Source organism: Macrobrachium rosenbergii, chromosome 4 (assembly GCF_040412425.1).
Source record: "Macrobrachium rosenbergii isolate ZJJX-2024 chromosome 4, ASM4041242v1, whole genome shotgun sequence".
In the NCBI taxonomy this organism is placed as follows: domain Eukaryota; kingdom Metazoa; phylum Arthropoda; class Malacostraca; order Decapoda; family Palaemonidae; genus Macrobrachium; species Macrobrachium rosenbergii.
Genome location: NC_089744.1, coordinates 52,151,254 through 52,171,272, shown reverse-complemented (window position 1 = coordinate 52,171,272; position 20,019 = coordinate 52,151,254). Strand labels below are relative to the sequence as shown.

Genomic DNA, 20,019 nt, shown 5'->3' with positions numbered 1-20,019 from the left:
AAAAAAATCTGGAAGAAATGAGCAACTGCTATAGAGCAGAAATGAGCATACCTCATTATAGGTACAATCTTGTAAAGATCAGTACCTAGAGTGTGATTATTTTGTTAACACAATGGTCCCTCTGAACTCCAAGGTGTTGAACAAAGAAATGATCCCTTGGAATCAACACAAGTTCAGAAGGGTGAGGATTATGTGGATAATGCTAACACAACTCATTGTATATACAGTATATTTAAGAACCACAATGATTTTTTTTATTTCTCTACACCTCAAATATGTATTTCACTGAAAGCCTTATATCCAAATGGGAAATAAACAGTACATATCCTTATCTATGGGATTTTAACATATGCACAACAGAAAGATTAAAGTTACTGTTAACTGACCATGCTTTTATAATGGCAACCTCACTCTCTTCCATGCCAGTGGCTTCAAATTCTATGAAGGAAGAAACTGCTTCTTTACTTATTTCTCCTTTGGATTAAGGCTTTCAGTGAAATACATCCGAAGTGTGAAAGGAAATTCAAAAGACATGGGGCTCTTAGAAATATTGTTATCAGTAAATGTAGCCTGCAGATTCCATAAACTGTACAGTACCTCATTATATTTTTGAAGAACAAAAATCCCTAATTAAAAAATGATTCATTAACAAAACTCATGCTGTGAACATAAGAACATGCTTTAATACCTTAGAACATCAATTGCAATTTGCTTAAAATTCACAAAAATGGTGGCTCCTTAAATTAAAAATCAAACTGCATTCTTTGACATACCTAAATGCTTAAGCAGGATTGCTGACTGTGGCAAATGTTTAAGATAAAGCTGGGACCACACACTCCAACAATGTGGATCTTGCATTAAACACTGTACGAGGCACGTCCTTAACTGTTAATAAAACAAAAATCTTAAAATAATCACTGCAATTAATACATACTTCTAATTCTATTGATACATTATATCCACAAAGCATGAATTTTTTGAAGTTTCTACTCAAGGTGACAGAAGAGCTGGCTAACTATCAGAGAAGTATTTGGTCTCAAGGAGAAGCACTTAGTCTACCTTGTTTTTTTATTATTCAATACCTCAACAACATTACCAATCAAGATGGGTTGGAAGAATGGAAATCCAGTAAAATAAGAAGTTATGTATTTACATAACACAAATAGTTCTATTTTTCTTGTACATGTAAAAGACACACCATTGCTTTCATTTATGTTGGATACTGTTATTGACATCTACCATTAGGATGCATTTATAATGGTCTTGCATCCATAGTTTTTATAATAACCTTGCACCCATAGAAAAATGACATTTTTATAATAAAATAAGATTTTATATCATACTTACCTGTTGTTTACATATAGCTGTAATTCTCGATCTCGACAGAAAATTCAAAACTGGCGGTCCCGCTAATATATGGTCAGGTGATACGACTACCCCCGCCTCTACCGGGTACCTGGATCCATTTCCATCAACAACTAATCATATTTTCTATGTCCCCTTGTCCCTTGCGGGAGGCGGGTGGGAATGTTTTATATGTAAACAACAGGTAAGTATGATATAAAATCTTATTTTATTATAAAAATGTCATTTTATACATGAACTTACCTGTTGTTTACATATAGCTGATTGCCACATTGAGGCGGTGGGCATGGACAGCTGAAAGTGTTAAATGGAAAAAACCTGAGATCATCAGGCTAAGAAAAAACGTCTTAACTTTGGATCCTTACCTGCTAAGGAAGCTGTTTTCTCGGTTACTGCCTCTGTAACCTGCTATCCTTAGTGCAACTGCGGGGCCTAGTAGCTCAGTCGCAGGTTGCTATATTAGTGCAGCAGATAATTGCATATTTCATAATCGTTCAGATAGTGAAACAAGCATGAAATTTTGCACAAGTGCTCTTTAAAGATCCTCTATCAGAAAAGGGCACTGGCCACGCAAAAATTTAATATGGCGGCCAAATTCAAGATGGCGACCAGTATCGACAGATTTTGGCTAATTTTTCACTAGAATGGCATGTATTTGCTTCTAGCAATATGGTAAAGCTCTTCCATACTATTTCTTGTGAATATTATGTTTCTGTAGCTTCCCAGTACAGTTTACCTTTAAATATGGGGGGCTATATGGCTGCCAAGAAAAGGTAGAAACAATAATTATAATGAGAAATAATGCCCGTTCAACAATTATCGTTTTAAGCATGGATCTTGGTTTCTGTGGTTTTAGATCCTAATGAGGCCATCTCTTTTGAATAACTCATCAATTTTGAAGGAAAATTAATAAATGTAAAAGAGTGTATGTCTGCACACAACCAGGGCACACTGGTGACATCACTGCTGTGTAACTCAGCATGGGGTTCAGTGCCAGCTAATCCAGCTTTACTAATCCTGTAGTCTTAGACTAGTAGTTGTAGTATAGTTTAGTTTAGTGTCCCAAATGCTTTCTAACAGCCCCAGACCAGCTATAGTTAGATAGCCGCACCTGAATAGACAGGATGTGCCAGCGCGGGAGAGCCGAGCCAAGGGTATGGGGGCTGTACATGATGGTTCATGTACTTACCGGATGGTGTACAGATCACACGGGACTTAAATGGCACTGGATGAATGATCGGGCTAGGTGTAGGGAGACCGAACCTAGTTGAATCCCATACAGGAATGTGTGCTTTGTTTAAGGTGGTAAAAGGATAACCCTCGGCCTTAATCAAAAGTGAAATCATGGCAGAATGTGATGCCAATCCAATATTGAGCAGTAGAAAAACAAACTGGAGTTTGTGTTGTCTTTGTCAGAAGGACAAAAGAGGTGAGCACTTGACATCACCTCCAAGTCATCATGTCCTAGACCATGATGGGTACACAATGCTGGCAAGGAACATTCCCATGTTCAGTGAAATTAATGAAATGCCACTGATAATGGATCCAGCAAGGCTGGATGAAGGTGATGGCATAGAGGCCACTCTCAGGAAAAATGCAGCAAAATACCATGTGAACTGTCGCTTGTTGTTTAACAACACTAAACTGGACCGTGCAAGAAAGCGACAATCCAATGACCAGACCAGCAACACTGAGACTAGTCGTGCAAAACTGCGCCGAACCAGTCATGACAATGAAGTTTGCATTTTCTGTGAGAAAGTGGCACCTGCATCTGATCTCAGACAGGCTAGTACTAAGGGCCTTGACTTGAAATTGCGTGAATGTGCAGAGATACTTAGTGATGGCAAGCTCCTTGCTAAGTTGACTGGTGGGGATGTCATTGCACAGGAGTTTAAGTATCACCATGCCTGTCTTTGTGCCCTCTACAACAGAAAAAGGTCCTACCTGAGGAGCCTTGAGAAAGACCAAGGTAGCACTGAGTCAGAATCAGATGTGTATCCACTAGTTCTGTCAGAACTGATGACATACATTGTTGAAAACAACCTTTGTTCAGATGATCCAGTCACATTTCGGCTGGCAGATATTTGCCACCTCTACCAACAACGTCTGGAACAATTAGGTGTAGAGTCACCAAGTGTAAATTCCACGAGACTCAAAGACAAACTTCTGGCAGAAATTCCAGAACTTGAGGCTCATAAATCTGGCAGAGATGTATTACTTGCATTTCAAAAGGATGTGGGAAAAGCACTTGCTCAATCATCTGATCTTTCAGAGGCAGTTATCATTGCTAAAGCAGCAAATATTCTCAGAAAGTCTATACTTGATCATCAGTCACGGTTTGATGGCACATTTTCTGAGGCTTGTGTACGAAATTCTGTGCCTCCTCTCCTGCTCCAGTTTGTAGGGATGGTTGAGCATGGGGCTGACATCAAGTCACAGTTACGATTTGGAGCATCAAAGTCAGACCAGGCCATTGCACAGCTCATGCAGTTCAACTGCTACTCCCGATACAAAGAGGGAGCAACAACTCATAGACACTCCAAAGACAGAGAAACACCATTCCCAGTCTACATGGGACTCTCAGTCTATGCCAAACCAGGAAGAGAAACCTGGTTGAAATGCTACATCAGTATGGCCTCAGTATCTCTTATGACAGAGTACTGGAGGTCTCTGCACAGTTAGGAGATGCCACAGTTAGCAAATATGTGGAGGAGGGTGTGGTCTGTCCCCAGTACTGCGAAAAGGGTTGTTCACCACTGCAGTGATGGACAACATCGACCACAACCCATCTGCAACTACTGCCACTACCTCCTTCCATGGAACTAGCATCTCCATATTTCAGCACCCCACCAAGGAGAACACTGGACAGGAAAGACAGCAACTAAAGTTTGCACCTGAGAAAGTGAGGTCGGTGCCTGAATTGCCGGACACATTCACAAACATCTCACCAGCTTCCTTTCAAACTAAGAACCCTGTGCCACCAAACACTGCAATACCAAAGCCACCCACAGATATCTTGGGGCCACAGCTTGCACTGGAGTATCAGTGGCTAGACAAGGTCATAGTCACCCAGGAAATAGATGATGCAGTGAATCTGACGTGGTCAGCTCATCACGCTTCAATGAAGAGAAGCCCAGAATTTGAAGTAACCATAACTTCATTGCTTCCTCTCCTGCGTGATCAGGCTCATTCTGTTGCTACGATCAAACACGTGATGCAGAAAGTGCAGGATGTCACTGATTTTCTGAACCCTGGCCAGATACCCATTCACAGCTTCAGCCAATCTATGCCAGAGAAGCAGGTGCCAGTGGCCTGATCAGTAAGGCGAAGACAAGTATCTGGTAATGTTTGGTGGTCTGCACATTGAGATGGCAGCAATGACATCTCTTGGTACTCTTCTTCATGGCAGTGGTTGGACAGGAGCTCTGGTGGAGGCAGGAGTTGCTTCATCTGGAACTGCAGAATCCTTCCTGTCAGCTGCAAGTGTAACCAGGACACGGCAGATGCACCAGGTTACAGCCTCTAGTTTGTACAAACTCCTGAGGACAGCATACACTGACTACTGTGCTGAGAAAGCAAACAACAATGAGCAGGCATTAGAGTTTGAGGAGTGGTGTGACCTTCGAAGACAGCAGAGTCCACAGTTCCACTTCTGGCACATGGTGTTGTCTATGGAACTTGTGATATTCCTACTGATCAGGTCCTTCCGTGAGGCCAATTTTGTCCTCTACTGCCAGGCATTGCATGAGCTGATACCCTACTTCTTTTCCAACAATAATACAAACTATGCTCGTTGGCTGCCTATTCACCTCAGGGACATGCTTACCCTAGAGAGTTCACACCCAGAGTTGCACAAGGAGTTCAAGGCTGGCAACTTTGTTGTGCACAAGACCAGTCGCCAGTTCTCAGCAATGGCTCTTGACCAAGCTCATGAGCAGACCAATGCCTTTATAAAGGCTGATGGCGGACCATTGGGCTGACTGAAGATCCGTCAGCACTCAGAAGATGGATGGTGGCTGGCCCAGAGATCATCCGCTTGGTGTCTGCATACGAAACAGAGGTTCAAAGTAAGGAGTCTAATGAGCAGACAACACACCATGAACAAACACCTCATGCGCAGAAGACATTCTTGGAGAGAGTCAGCAAGCTGTCATTGGCTTTGCAACACTTGGGAAGTCCTTTTCAGGAAGAGAGCCAGGATCTGTACTCCATTGACAACAAAGACATTGCCCACCCCAGCTCAGCAAAACTTCTACAGACACACCTTGACAGAGGCCGACTAAATTTCAGAAGTTTTCAGACTCTTTGGCAAACAATGCAGTCTCCTTCTATGAGCCGATAAAGAAGAACAGAACTGACTTCTTCAGGCAAGAAGCTGCTCCTGTAGAACAGTCAAAGCAGAAACTTCTGAAGGAGGATTGCCAGCTTTTCTCAAAGCTATTTATATCCTGTCAGAGCCGTGAATGTGATCTGCAGGAATTCTTCCAGCACGAGAATCAAACATTCCCAGCTTCCCTTAGTGAGGGTGGTAGGCTGTACACATGTCAGAAGTCTCAGCTGACCTCGGTCCTGGAGAGTCATGTTACACTAGAAGACAAAGAACCAAAGACTGATGTCCTCATTGTAGATGGATCAGCTTTGGTCCATGCCTTGCCACCAAAGAAAGGAAAGACCTTTGAGGGCTATGCACTTTGCGACTTCTTGCCTGTGATACAATCCTATAGCAGCAAGTACACATCATCACATCTTGTATTTGATGTATACAATACATCCAGCCTCAAAGCTGAGACCAGGCTCCAACGTGGTCAAGGAGGAAGGCGCAAGGTGACAGACAAGAACACAATTCCATCCAACTGGCGCAATTTCCTAAGACACGATGCCAACAAGACAGAGTTGTTCCAGTTCCTGGCAGACAAAGTTGCCCAGATGTCTGCCACAAATGTTGTCATTGCCACGAAAGGGTCTGCTGTCCTCAGCACTCATGAGGCTAGTCTTCAGGGACTGGAAAAGTGCTCTCATGAGGAAGCTGACACCCGCATCTTTCTCCATGCCAAATATGCCACAGAACATGGAGCCAAGACCATCACGGTTAAAGCAAATGACACAGATGTTCTTGTCGTTGCAGTCAGTGCTTTCTCCACTCTCCACAATCTAGGGCTAGAGAAGCTATGGGTGGCATTTGGCCAAGGCCAGAGCCTGCGCTGGATTGCTGTGCATGACCTGTGCAACTCTCTGGGCCAGGAGAAGGTGAATGGCATGCTCTTCTTCCATGCGTTCACAGGCTGTGATACAGTGTCAGCCTTCCGGAGCAAGGGCAAGAAGACCGCCTGGCAGACATGGAACATCTTTCCAGAGGCCTCCACTGTGTTCTCCAAACTGAGTCACTACCCTCTCAGAGTGGAAGAGAGTGACCTGAAGGTCCTGGAGAGGTTTGTCATACTTATGTATGAAAGATCCAGCACTGCTGGCACTGTGGATGAGGCTAGACTTGATATGTTTGCCAGAAAACAAAGGGCATATGAGGCCATTCCACCAACCAGGGAGCTCTCCTCCAACACACCAAGCGTGCTGCGTACCAGGCTGGTTGTGTGTGGGGGCAGGCCACCCAGTGTCAGCCACAGCCAGAGAACCCTGCTGAGTGGGGATGGCAAAAGTCTGGTGAAGCATGGCAAGTCCTCTGGACAACCAACTGCCCTTAGCCAAGAGTTGCCAACAGCTTACCAAATGTGGATGCAAAGCAGGCTGTCGGGAAAGGTGCAAGTGCTACAAGCTGGGTCTTCCCTGCACAGCTCTGTGCACTTGCAAATGTGAAGTCTAGATAAATATTGCCCTCTCTTCAGTAGATAATCTAGCTTGAGCATCCAACGTGTCATGCTATGCCTACCTTCTTATCCTCGAATTTTTCAAAGGTGTAGGTTGAGAGACCTATACATAGATTGGTTGCTTTAGTCCGTTATTTCTCTTCTTTTCTTTTTATGGTTACAGTCTTAGACACAATGTTGTATGTGACCATACCATTACTATTTCAGTTGAAAATAGCATATTAGTTAAACTGTCTGATCACATGAATATACCATTAAATAAAAACAGTTGGTCTCTATGTCTGCTAGCGCTGTGGATAGAAAAAAAAACTTTTATGGCAACCATTTTGTACGCCATCTTGGTTACAATTCATTTAGTAAGGGTTTTCAATAAAATGTGTGGTATGGAACATTTTTATAACCTAAAAGTCGAGGTTTAAAAAAAAAAAAAACTGGCATATTCCATCCAATAGATGCTCCCAAACCAGTGAATCTCAACATAGATGGCGGCCATTTTGAAAAATAGCCGCCATCTTGGATTTTCAGGTGGCCAGCGCCCTTTCTAAGAGAGCGTAGTCTTAGGAATGTTTGTGCCAAATTTCATGCTTGTTTCACTATCTGAACGATTTTTACAGCAATCTGCTGCACTATATGGAGAAAGGTCTGTTGGCCCAGCCGTCTTCGACACAATCAACCAAAGCATATAATGCCCCTGCTCAGGGCGCAGTACTCAAAGCATCCACCATCATATCACCCAACCATAAAAAACTCACACCAACCTATTAAAATTAGACCTACTAGGCCATCTAACCTCTAAGGCTCCAGTAGTCGACCAAAAAGAAACTTCTGCACCCAAGGAAACTAAGGAGAGGATCTAGAACCTCTGGTTTCCTTGCCCATCACCGTGTCAGACGCAATAAAGGGGCCCAACGTACTGCAGTCTTCATATGTGGTTTGGATCTGTCTCAGATAATGCGAGGCAAAAAAACAGACGAACATCTCCAATAAGTTGAACTTAGAATGTCCTTTAAAGCCATGTTCTTCTTGAAGGCTAAAGAAGTTGCAATAGCCCTAATTTCATGAGGCCTCACTTTAACTAAGGGGAAATCCACATCCCTTAATTCCTTGTGTGCCTCCTGTATCAGTTCTTTCAAAAGGAAAGCAATCCCATTTTTAGATAGAGGGTTCTTGGGGTTCTTAGTTGAGCACCATAAAAAATCATGAGTTCCTCTTACACTTCTGGTCCTGTCCAGATAGAATTTCAATGCTCTGACCGGACAGAGAAGTCTCTCCGTTTCCCTTCCACCCAAGGAGGATAGGCTAGCAATGGGAAAATCCCTTGGCCACAGATTACAAGGGTTTTCGTTCTTAGCTAGGAAACCCAAGGTGAAGGAAACTACAGCCTTATCCGCACAAAAACCAACTCTTTTGTCCAGAGCATGAATCTCACTTACTCTCTTTGCCGAGGCCAGTGCCAAGAGAAAGAGAGTTTTCTTAGTTAGATTCCTAAAGGAGCAGGAACTCAAAGGCTCAAAAGATTTGGAGAAGCCACTTTAGCACCACATCCAAATTCCAATGCGGTACACGAAGAGATTTGCCTTTAGTGGTAGCAAAGGATTTAAGGAGTTCTGCAATATCTTTGTCCGAGGAAAGGTCTATACCTCTATTCCTGAAAACTGCCGCCAGCATACTCCTATACCCCTTAATCGTGCTGACAGCCAATTTCTTCTCCTTGTGCAGAAACAAAAGAAAATCCGCCACCTGGCTTAGAGTCGTAGAAGTGGAAGACACTCCAGACTCGGAGCACCACTCCCTGAAGCGCTTCCACTTCGCTTGATAGACCTTTGTAGACGAGGGCCTGGTTGATCTAGCCATTGCCTGCGCCACTCTTCTAGAGAAGCCTCTCCTCCTGTAGAGTCGCTCGAGAGTCTGAACCCTGTCAGATTTAGATCTGACGGGTTCCTGTGGAACTTTCTGCTGTGCAACTGGCACAGAAGGTCTGGTCTGAATGGCAACCTCCTTGGCCAATCCACTACTTTCTCCAGTAGCTCTGGAAACCATGATCTTCCTGGCCACCATGGAGCTAATAGGATCATTGACACACCTTTGTGTGCTCGAAACTTTTCAGGACTTCTCCCAGCATCCTGAAGGGAGGGAATGCATAAAGGAAGAGACCCGACCAGTCCAGGAGCATGGCATCCACCGCTAATGCTTCTGGGTCTGGAACAGGAGAGCAAAAGAGAGGTAGTCTGCGGTTTTCCCTCGTTGCAAACAGGTCTAGCATGGGAGTTCCCAAACCTTCCACAGGCCTTGGCAAACTTTCTGGTGGAGGGTCCATTCTGTCGGAATGACCTGGAGTGACCTGCTGAGGATATCCGCTCTTACGTTGAGAGCTCCCGGGATGAAGCGAGTTACTAGCTCTATGTTCTTGGTTGCCGCCCACAAAAGCAGGTCTTTTAATCTCGAACAGAGAGAAGGAGTCAGTGCCTCCTTGTTTCTTCACGTACGCCAGAGCTGTGGAGTTGTCCGAGTGCACTACAATCTTTTTGTCTTCCACCAGAAGCAAGAAATGTTCCAAGGCTAGATGTATTGCCTTCAACTCTTTCGCATTTATGTGCCAGTCCCGTTGGGATGAAGACCAATTGCCTGACACTTGAAGATCCCCAATGTTGCTCCCCAACCCTCGTCTGAAGGCCGGAGAACAACATCAGGTCTGGGTTCCTCTGTCTCAGTGACAAACCTCGATCTAGTTTGCTCCTGTCGCTCCACCATGACAGGTCTTGCTTTACTCGAGTGGATAGAGGAAAAACAAACGAATCCGTGTCTTTCTTCCTGTTCCAGGCCTGCTGTAGGAAGAACTGAAGAGGTCTCATGTGTAGCCTCCCAGACTGACGAACATCTCTAGCGATGAGAGGGTGCCTAAAAGGCTCATCCATTCCTTGGCAGAACAAGTCTTGGCTGCCATCAGGTATCTCACTTTCAGCAGGCATTTCTCGATCCTTTGTGACGTCGGAAAAACCTGAAAAGAACTGAGTTCATCCGAACTCCCAAATAAGTCAAGTCTTGAGATGGAGAGAGTTGTGACTTTGGAAGATTTACTATGAGTCCCAATTGTCGGTAAGAGAAAGGGTCCTTTGTAGGTCCTTCATGCATTGGCCTTTGACGGAGACCGGATCAGCCAGTCGTCGAGGTAAAGGGAAATGTGAATTCCCTCTAAGTGAAGCCATTTCGCACTGGAGCCATCGTCCTTGTGAAAACTTGTGGGGCTGTTGATAGGCCAAGCAAAGAGCCCTGAATTGAAAAGCCCTGCCTCTGAACACAAACCGTAGGAATTTCCTTGATCTCGGATGGATAGGTACATGAAAGTATGCGTCCTGAGATCGAGGGACACCATCCAGTCTCCTTCCTTCAGGGAATTGATAACCGACTGTGTGGTTTCCATCTTGAATGGTGTTTGAAGCACAAATTTGTTCAGGGCGCTTCTGTGAGGACTGGTCTCCATCCTCCTGACGATTTTGGAACCAGAAACAGACGGTTGTAGAAACCCGGAGATGAAGGTTCGAGGACTGCTTCTATGGCTCCCTTTTGAAGGAGGGAAGTAACTTCCTCCTCCAACACCACAAGTTTCTCTGAGTCCCTGGATGATACGTTGAAGTCTACTGGCGAAGACTTTAAAGGAGGACTCTCTGAGAAGGGGATGGTGTAGCCTTCTCTCAGAACGTTGATCATCCAGGGTTCTGCTCCTTGGCCTCCCAAACTTGCCAGAACGACTTTAGTCTGGCTCCGACCGTCATGAAGGACCTTGAACTCATCGGTTGGTACCCCTAGCTTTCTGGGGATGAGAAGAGAATTTTCCTCTTCCTCTAGCACGGGAAAAGGGCCAAGAAGGAGTACCCGAGAAGGCCTAGAGGATACAGGGAAAGAAGGCTTGGGTACTACTGGAGAAGTCGAAAACCTGGGTCTTTTCAAGAATGAGCCAGTAGGTCTTGAGTAGACTTCATGAGAGAGCCTCCAAATTTCCGTAACTAACGTGGGCGGGAAAAAGGGATTCCTTAAACAAAGGAGCAAAAAGAAGAGCAGATTTCTGGTTCCTGGAGACTCCTCTCGCGACAAACGAAATCCAATGTGCTCTCTTCTTCAAAATGCCAGTAGCAGTCACTGAGGCAATTTCTGACGTTCCGTCCGTGATGGCCTTGTCCAGGCAGGCCAAAATAGCATCAAGATCTGTAGCAGTCTTGGGGGGAAGATCACAAACTTTCACTATCCTGCTCAAGGCTCCTATAGACCAGTCAATAAAAGAAAAGATCTCCAAGATCCTATAGGAACTCTTCACCAGATGCTCAATTTCCGAGGACGAGAAGCCGACTTTGGATGAAGAAAAAAAGCTGAGCGACGGGCAGAATCCACAAGGCTGGAGAAATCCCTTGAGAGGAGGCAGAGTCTCCCAAGGAAAGACTTCCCAGTCTCATACCATGAACGAGACTTAAAAGACAGTTGAGAGGGGGGAAAACAGAAAGATGTTTTACCCTGAGATCTTTTCTTGCTCAACCATCCTTCTTGCCTTTGGAGAGCTCTTTTCGCCAAAACAGACAGGACCAGCTTCAGAAATCTAGAGGAAAGAGGTTTAAAATCCTTGGCAAACTGCGTAGTTGGAGACGAAGGGGAAGCTGGAGCAAAGTCTTCTTGAAAATGTTCTTCAAAAAGTTGTAAGAGATGCTTAAAGTTGGACGTAGGAGCAGACGGAACATCATCTACTTCGAAACATCGGAAACTGGGGAGAGAATCTCTGAAGCAGTTGGAGCACCGCGGATAGAAACGCCTCCGGGAGCCAAACTTGCGTTATCCTCTTGAGTGTCGCCGAACGTCACCGGCGCGCCAGTGCCCGACCGCGTCAGGCGATCCAAACCTGAGCTTGAGAGGAGTCAGGAGCCTTAGAAGATCCGAGAGCCAAAGAGGCGCCAAAAACCACGGTAGCGCCAGAAGCGCAAACATTGTGCGCCTTGGAAACGTGTTGTGGAGAGGCGCCAAGCACCAAAGTAGCGTCGTGAGTGCGGCCGGTGCGGGCGGAAGTGGCGCCAGGAGCGCGATCGGAAGCGGAACCAGGCGCGCGAGCGGAAGCTGCGCCAGGTGCGTGAGCGGGAGCAGAGACTGGAGCCTCAGTTGCAGAAGGATCCTGAAGTGCTGGTGCTTTAAAACCTTCGAAAAGTCTCAAAATCTTGTCCAATTTGTCCTCTTGCGAGAGGGGGGCAGGAACCGGAGGCATAAAAGCCGACTTGGGATCCAACGGGAAGGAAGCCGCTACTTGCATGCTAACAGGAGGATCCGGCGCCGCTTACGATCCGTGAGAACGTACATCCGGACTGCCTGAAGAAGAAGAGATCTCTGGGCTATCCCAAAAGCTACAAGACGGAAGAGGAGAACGTGCGAAAAGTTTCTTGATAGGAACTTGACTTGGAGAGGAAGCTCTGCGTCTCTTCAGCGCCTACTAGACTCTGACTGCTTCCAACTCCTCCTCGACGAAACAGAAGCACAAGAAGACACTTCCGCATCGCTTTACTATGGTGAGCTGCAACAGCCTGGGACGCAACAGGACTGTTAGAGGGAGCAACTGCTCGTGAGCAGACCCTACTCGCCTCCCTTCAGCTTTCGGCATGTCTTCTCCCTGAGCCCTGGGAGCCGGACAGAGGCCTAGACCTAGGAGAGCGAGGGGGACGAACAGTCACCTCCTCCACAACACTATCACTTGCAACACTTCGATGTCTAGACATCGCACTCACATCCTGGCCAATCTTCTCTATCGCAGAGAAAAGAGCCGAAATCTTACCATCAAATTCTGCCCGAAGGTCTAACACAGTAGTGGGTTCGGAAACAACAGGTTCCGGGGCAGGAATAGGAACAGGAGGGGTAACAGGAACAGAACTAGAGGCAATACTACTCCTACTCTGGGAGGAACTTCCGGCCGAAGCCTTACGTGCCCTACCTTTACTTAATTTTGCCTGATATTTAGCCAACTTTTGCCAATCAAGCACAGACAAAGACGAACATTCATCACATCTATCCAGATTCGTGCACAATTTCCCTCTACAGTTAGAGCAAGAAGAGTGAGGGTCTATGTTAGACCGAGACATTCGAGTTTTACAACCCCAAATATCTAATTTGAGATCCTGAATCAGACATAACTAGAAAAATCTCAACCAAAGCCAAAAACAAGCCAGAACCGTCAACAAAAGTGGGTACTTCACCAAAGAAAAATCGAAAAGCACCGATGAATTTCCTGAAGAGGAGCAGACGACTAGTCGCCGGCCCCGACAGAGAAAATATGATTAGTTGTTGATGGAAATGGATCCAGGTACCCCGGTAGAGGGCGGGGTAGTCGTATCACCTGACCATATATTAGCGGGACCGCCAGTTTTGAATTTTCTGTCGAGATCGAGAATTACAGCTATATGTAAACAACAGGTAAGTTCATGTATAAAAGTAGATGTTTCTACACAGTAGCAGCAACTGGGTTAACCCACATGCCCTGCACCAGGTGGTAACCATGTACATTTTTTCAAATTTCTAGTTGAGCCACATCCTTTAAACATGGTCTTCCATTCTTAGATTTGTGTTCCTTTGTTTATATGCACTATTATGCACACTTTCTTGTACTCCTTAAAGGGAAGCTGGATAGCCAATGGTAACTACTGGCCACCACGGATCATTTTAAAAGGCCTCAGAAACCTCCGTTAGTTTGAATGAGAGACCATTTAATCCTGCTGAGGCAAGCAACTTTCATGCATATCATGAACAGTAATATGTGATGGGGCCATTCATTCTGGCATAAATTATCATCATCATTATCATTTTAAAGACTGTTATGTCAGCTTTTCCCTATACAATGTTAGATGTCATTCACTTAGGTTGTCATTCACTTAGATTAAGTAGTACAGTATTGATTTATTAACTGTCAACAATAAAATAGTTTAGGCCATTGTCTTAATTATTTTCAGTGATGTGATAAATTTGAACGTGTGTAGCACCTACATGTTTGAATTTATCACAAACTTCATCCCTAGTCATTCTCAAAATGTTATGACAAAATACTGTATACATTAAATACAGCTTCACCTATTCACTTGTTACAAGTGTGCTTTGTAATAAGCAGGATTCAGTATCAAAAATCTCATGCTGCAAGCATATGATCATAAAGCTGTCAATCTTGGACCAAACAGCAGCTTAAAACACTTCATTATTCTACTGTTTATGTATGTATATTATTCAGAAAATTATTTCTTATAGTTGTAAGCCTTTAAAAATTATTTTTCAAGAAATCACTAAATTTTTTAACAGACTTCACACATATTTTTTTAATACACGGTATTTTGATTTTCTTTTCTTCTCTTAATGTTCTGCCTGTTTAACTTTTGTTTTAAATGTTTTTGTTACTTTTTACGATTTGTGCATTTTCATATATATATATCTTATGATTACAGTCGAACCCCTGGGGTTCACGGGGGATAGGGACCACAACCCCACCCCACAACGAAGAGCTTAAATCCACGAATACTTGACACCCTTCTAAACACACTAAAACTGCCTATTTTGATAGTTCAAATTTAACCCCCCTCCCCCAATTACACCTATATCTGCCTATTTTAATAGTTTTATCAAGAGAAATGTATTTAGTCACAAAAATATGAAAATACAGTCATACCCTGAACTTACGCTGGGTTAGGTTCCAGAACTATTCGCGCAAGGAGAATTTTCGCATAAGTCTGGCACAGTCTCTAAAAATGCTAATAAATGCTTATTTCTAAAGTTTAAACACTAAATATGACCCTAATCATGCTCCCAAATTATTAACCTAACTTTTAAATGAAATTACAGTTACTGTAATTTCATTTAAAGTTAGATTAATACATTACTATTAAAAAAAGAAATAAATGGTTGACATAAAAATAGAGTTGGAAGAGAATTTCTGTCTCTCTCCCCTTCCGACTGATCTATTTTTAGAAGTCTTCTCAACCTTTTTTTAATAACTTCTCTATTCTGCATCTCTTTCTCTTTGTTCTGAAATGTTTTTTCATGAACAAACAAGTGTTTTCTTATTTTGACTAATACAACTTAGTTATTACGTCTATGTTTTAGAACGTATTTGACACACTAGCACATTTACACTTCGTAGACGGTACAGGTAACATTAGATCAATTTAAACTATCTACTGTACGGGTAAAGACGTACAGAGAAATAGTAAGTTGTAAAAGTGTGTGAGCGCTGACTATGAACAAAAGAGAGAGTTCTTACGTTAGACATCAAAAGTTGGAAATTCAGTATTAAACTAACTTTTAAATGAAATTAAAGTTACTGTAATTCCATTTAAAAGTTAGCTTAATACATTAAACTACTTTAAAAAAAGAAATAAATGGTTGACGTAAAAACATAGGAGTGTGTGAAGATTAGTATCCTATTTCTCTCTTTCTCCCCATTCCCCCAATCTATTTTTAGAAGTCTTCTCAACCTCGTTTTTAAAAACTTCATTATTCTGTCTCTTTCTCTTTGTTCTGAAATGCTCTGTCTATATGTTTTAGAACGGCACATGCCATTTGTAAACGGTGCAGGTAAAATTAGATCAATTTAAGATTATCTACAATACAGTTAAAGACATACAGAGAACAGTAATATGTAGGTTGCGCTAACTACGAACCAGAGAGAGAGAGAGAGAGAGAGAGAGAGAGAGAGAGAGAGAGAGAGAGAGATAACAGTTGCCCTTACTTAAAGAGTTAAATTTTTAATGAATAAGAGAGAGAGAGAGAGAGAGAGAGAGAGAGAGAGAGAGAGAGAGAGAGAGAGAGAGAGAGAGAGAGAAACCTTTGACCCGTTAATCAGCAACACTCGCCCTTCTTGCCATGTTAAATCGACATGTCTGACAGGTTTTTGCCTTCGAGATTCTTACATAAGATGAGAGAAAGATATTATTATTATTATTATTATTATTATTATTATTATTATTATTTTATTATTTGAAAATTAATACTTATTAGGTAAAAAATTTATCATCGTTACAAAATAAATAAACATATACATGTACCATAAAAATTCTCTCATCTCAGTGAGAGAGAGAGAGAGAGAGAGAGAGAGAGAGAGAGAGAGAGAGAGAGAGAGAGAGAGAGAGAGAGAGAGAGAGAGAGAGAGAGAGAGAGAAATTATTACTTTTATTGTTTAATGTTATTTAATTTACACATAAAAGCTCGAAAACTTATAAATTAAATAAAAAATTAAACATATACACTTTTGCAGGGTTTCTCAGTATTCGCAAATGTTCGCGTGTCTGTGAATTCGCGCAACTCAAATCATGCAAGTTCGGGGTATTATTGTACAATAACTAGTGAATATTTCTCTATGAAAAATTCCGCAAACAGGAGAATTTTCCACGAATAATGTGGATATACGTCCCACAGAAAAATCCATAAATAAGTGAAGTCACAAATCGAGAACCGCGAACAGGCAGGGGTCTACTGTACTGTGTTTATACTATGTTTATAGTTAATTCATGGTTCTGTATGTAATTTTACAATTTTTTCTTTTAGCAGTTCAAGAAAAAGATTCAAACTTTCTAATATTTCACAGTACTCTGAGTACTGTATCACTTTATTCCATCACAAAAGCATTTGGGATACAACTAATTGGCTTTGAAGCCAAATACTGCTTTTTATAATTTGAAATACAAGAAATATAAATAAATACAAGCCCTCCTAAAATATCTGGAATCTTTTCCATTCTTCAGTCATGAGTCTGTACAACCTCAAATATCAAGTGAAAAATCTTATTTAATATTATCATAGATACTATTTCTCTAATATCTTCCATAATTTGCTTTCATCTGAGCTTTTCAAAGTTCCAGTGATTCAACTGCATAACTAGGAAGACAATTCCAAAATTTGTAAACAGAATGAAATAACTGCCAGTTGAGTGATATTGGTCTGTGGCAGAATCTTGTAAGCTCTGAATGCAAAAGATGATCATACTCCCAGTTTTGTCATGGTTATTTTGCATCCCCCCATGACTGGTATGGGCACTCTTTTTAATGACAAAAGATTCATCAATCACAGGTCTATACATAGGAGATGGGATCAATGGAAACAATGGTATCATCTGCATAAGCAATAAGCCTGTTATGGCAAAAATGACATTTTTATGATAAAATAAAGTTTTATATATACTTGCACGCTAATTACTTAGCCTAAAGTTTCTAATCGAATGGCAGTTTAAATTTTGTAATTCGCAGTAGCGATTCTTTTGTTTTGTGTAGGTGACAAGACCCCGCCCACTTTCGGGGTAAGAAAGAGGAACAACTAAGCCAATAGATCAATTTGTTTATGCAAAAATGTCCATGCGTGGGTCGGAGGTGGGCTCTGTTCATAATTATTGGGCAAGTAGATATAAAACTTTATCATAAAAATGTCATTTTTATATAAGTAACTTATCCAGTAATTACTTAGCTGATTCCAAACTGAAAGTGTTGGGGAATCATTGACAGTAAAATAACATTCTACATATGGCAAGTTAATGACCTAAAATAGGCTAACACTGAGACGATGTTTGTTGTTTCCTTACCTGGTGAGAGAGCTGTGCAGATAATTACTGCCTCTAGTTGGCGCTCATCTCAACCTGTAGAGACGTGGCAGTATAGCCAGAGTCGTAAGAGTAATCCAAAGGCTGGCAGAATATACAGCAGGAACTCTGTGATGAAGGTCAATACTGAAGGCCAACAAAACTCAGACAATTGCCCCTGCCCAGGGCACAGTACCAAAACACAATAAAAACCAGCAACAAAATCACCTACACCATACAAATTAACATGACCACTGCCCAACACTAAAAAACTGGTGGCCACTCAACTCTTGTACCCTCCAGGCTTCCCCAAAACTCAACACCACAAACAAGGCGAAGAGCTAAATACATAAGGAAGGGATACTTCCCGTACTTCCTCACCCATCACTACGCCAGCTGCGGGCATTGGTCCTAGGGTACTGCAGTTTTCGTAAACAGTCTCCACATCATCCCGCAGACAGTGCATTGCAAACATCGACTTGCTTCTCCGGTATGTTGCCTGAAGAATGGAGAATAAAGATTGTGCTTGAAAGCTACTGATGTAGTGACTGTCCTTACATCATGAACTTCAACTTTCATGACATTCAAGTCATTTTCTTCCACTTGGGAGAGAGATTCAATAATAAGATCCCTCAAGAAGGATATGGCCTTTTTAGATAAATGTCTAGAGGGACTTTTAACCGAGCACCACAAATTAGAAAATTCCCCTCTAATTTTCTCAGTTCAGTGCAGGTAGTACCTAAAGGCTCTCACCAGGCAAAGCACTCTTTCCCCCCGTTCTGTGCCTAAAATATCAGATAGGCTCTTAATGGTGAAAGAACAAGGCCAAGGGTGTGAAGGGTTCTCGTTCTTCACCAAAAAACTTGATAAGAAGGAACAGACTGCTTCTCTGTTTGGAAAGCCAATCCTCCTGTCGATCGCTTGAAGCTCACTTACTCTCTTCGCAGTGACCAGCGCTACGAGAAAAATAGTTTTCTTAGTTAAATCCCTCAGTGAGGAAGAACCCACAACAAGTTCGAAGTACTCCCCTGATAACCACTTAAGTACCACATCTAGATTCCAAGGGAAATTCTCCTTTTCTATATCTTGTGGTATTGAACAACTTAATCAAGTCTGAAATATCCTGATTGGAAGAAATGTCGAGGCCTCTGTGACAGAAAACAGAGCCAAGCATTGCTCTGTAGCCTTTTATGGTGGAAGAAGATCTTCCTAGAGAAGACCTCAAGTACAGAAGAAAATCTACTATTCGAGGGATAGACATCTGAGAAGATGAAACCCCGTTTCTTCTGCACCAGGTCCTAAAAATCTTCCACTTTGCCTGGTAGAGCTTGTTGGACGAGTCATGTCTACATTTGGCAATGGCCTCCACTGTCAATTGCGAAAATCCTTTAGCTCAGACAAGTCTACTGACAGTTGAAAGCGTGTCAGGGCCAGAGTGGACAGGCCTTGGTGGAATATCCAGCAGTGCAGTTGTCTGATAAGACTTGGAATAGCAGGGAGGAGCCTTTGAAAGTCTATGAGGAGATCCAGAAGGTCTGCGAACCATTCCTTCTGTGGCCAAAAGGGGGCCACCAGAGTCATCTTTACATTCCGAAGGGTGGAAAAGCATAAAGGTCCAAATTTGGCCAATTTTGGATCATCGCATCTGTTGCCCATGCGAGAGGGTCCGGAACAGGGAAGCAGAACAGAAGTAGACAGTGAATTCAAGATGTTGCAAATAAGTCTAGGGTCGATTATCCCCATAGACTTCATAGGTTGGAGCAAACCCGACAGTCTAACGTCCATTCCGTCAGAAGGACTTGATTCCGCCGGCTCAGTTCGTCCGCAAGGACATTGCATTTGCCTTGGATAAATCTTGTGACTAATTGGGTTCGGTTCTGGTCTTGCCAGGGAGAATGAGTGAGTTTCCCCTTGATGTTTTATATGAGCCAAGGCTGTGGTGTTGTCTACATGCACTGTGATTGTCTTGTTGCAGACTTCTGTTGCAAAATGACTGAGACCCAGGTGAACTGCCACTCTCGTAGGTTAATGTGAAGTGGTTTCTCCTTTGGGCACCAACTTCCCGAGATTTCTCAGTTCCCAGATCCGACGCATTGGAAAAGAAGTCTAGGTCTGGCTTCACTGGGAGAAGAGATTTCCCCTCCGTCAATCTTTCTTTGGACTTCCACCAATGCAGGTTCTCCTTTATCTCTGCTGTGATAGGAAAGAAGTGAAGATCTTGATGTACTTTCCAATCCCAGCAAGCTCTCATGTAAAATT

The 20,019-nt window shown here is 42.9% G+C and overlaps 1 protein-coding gene across 1 annotated transcript in view; it reads right to left on the bottom strand.

Moving 5' to 3' along the window:
- Positions 1–20,019, bottom strand: part of Tmem214 (Transmembrane protein 214) — a 111,328-nt gene that overhangs the window by 68,912 nt on the left and 22,397 nt on the right. Inside the window, exon 8 of the mRNA XM_067097158.1 lies at positions 774–885. Coding sequence (XP_066953259.1) covers positions 774–885 — 112 coding nt within the window. The remainder of the gene's footprint in view (positions 1–773; positions 886–20,019) is intronic.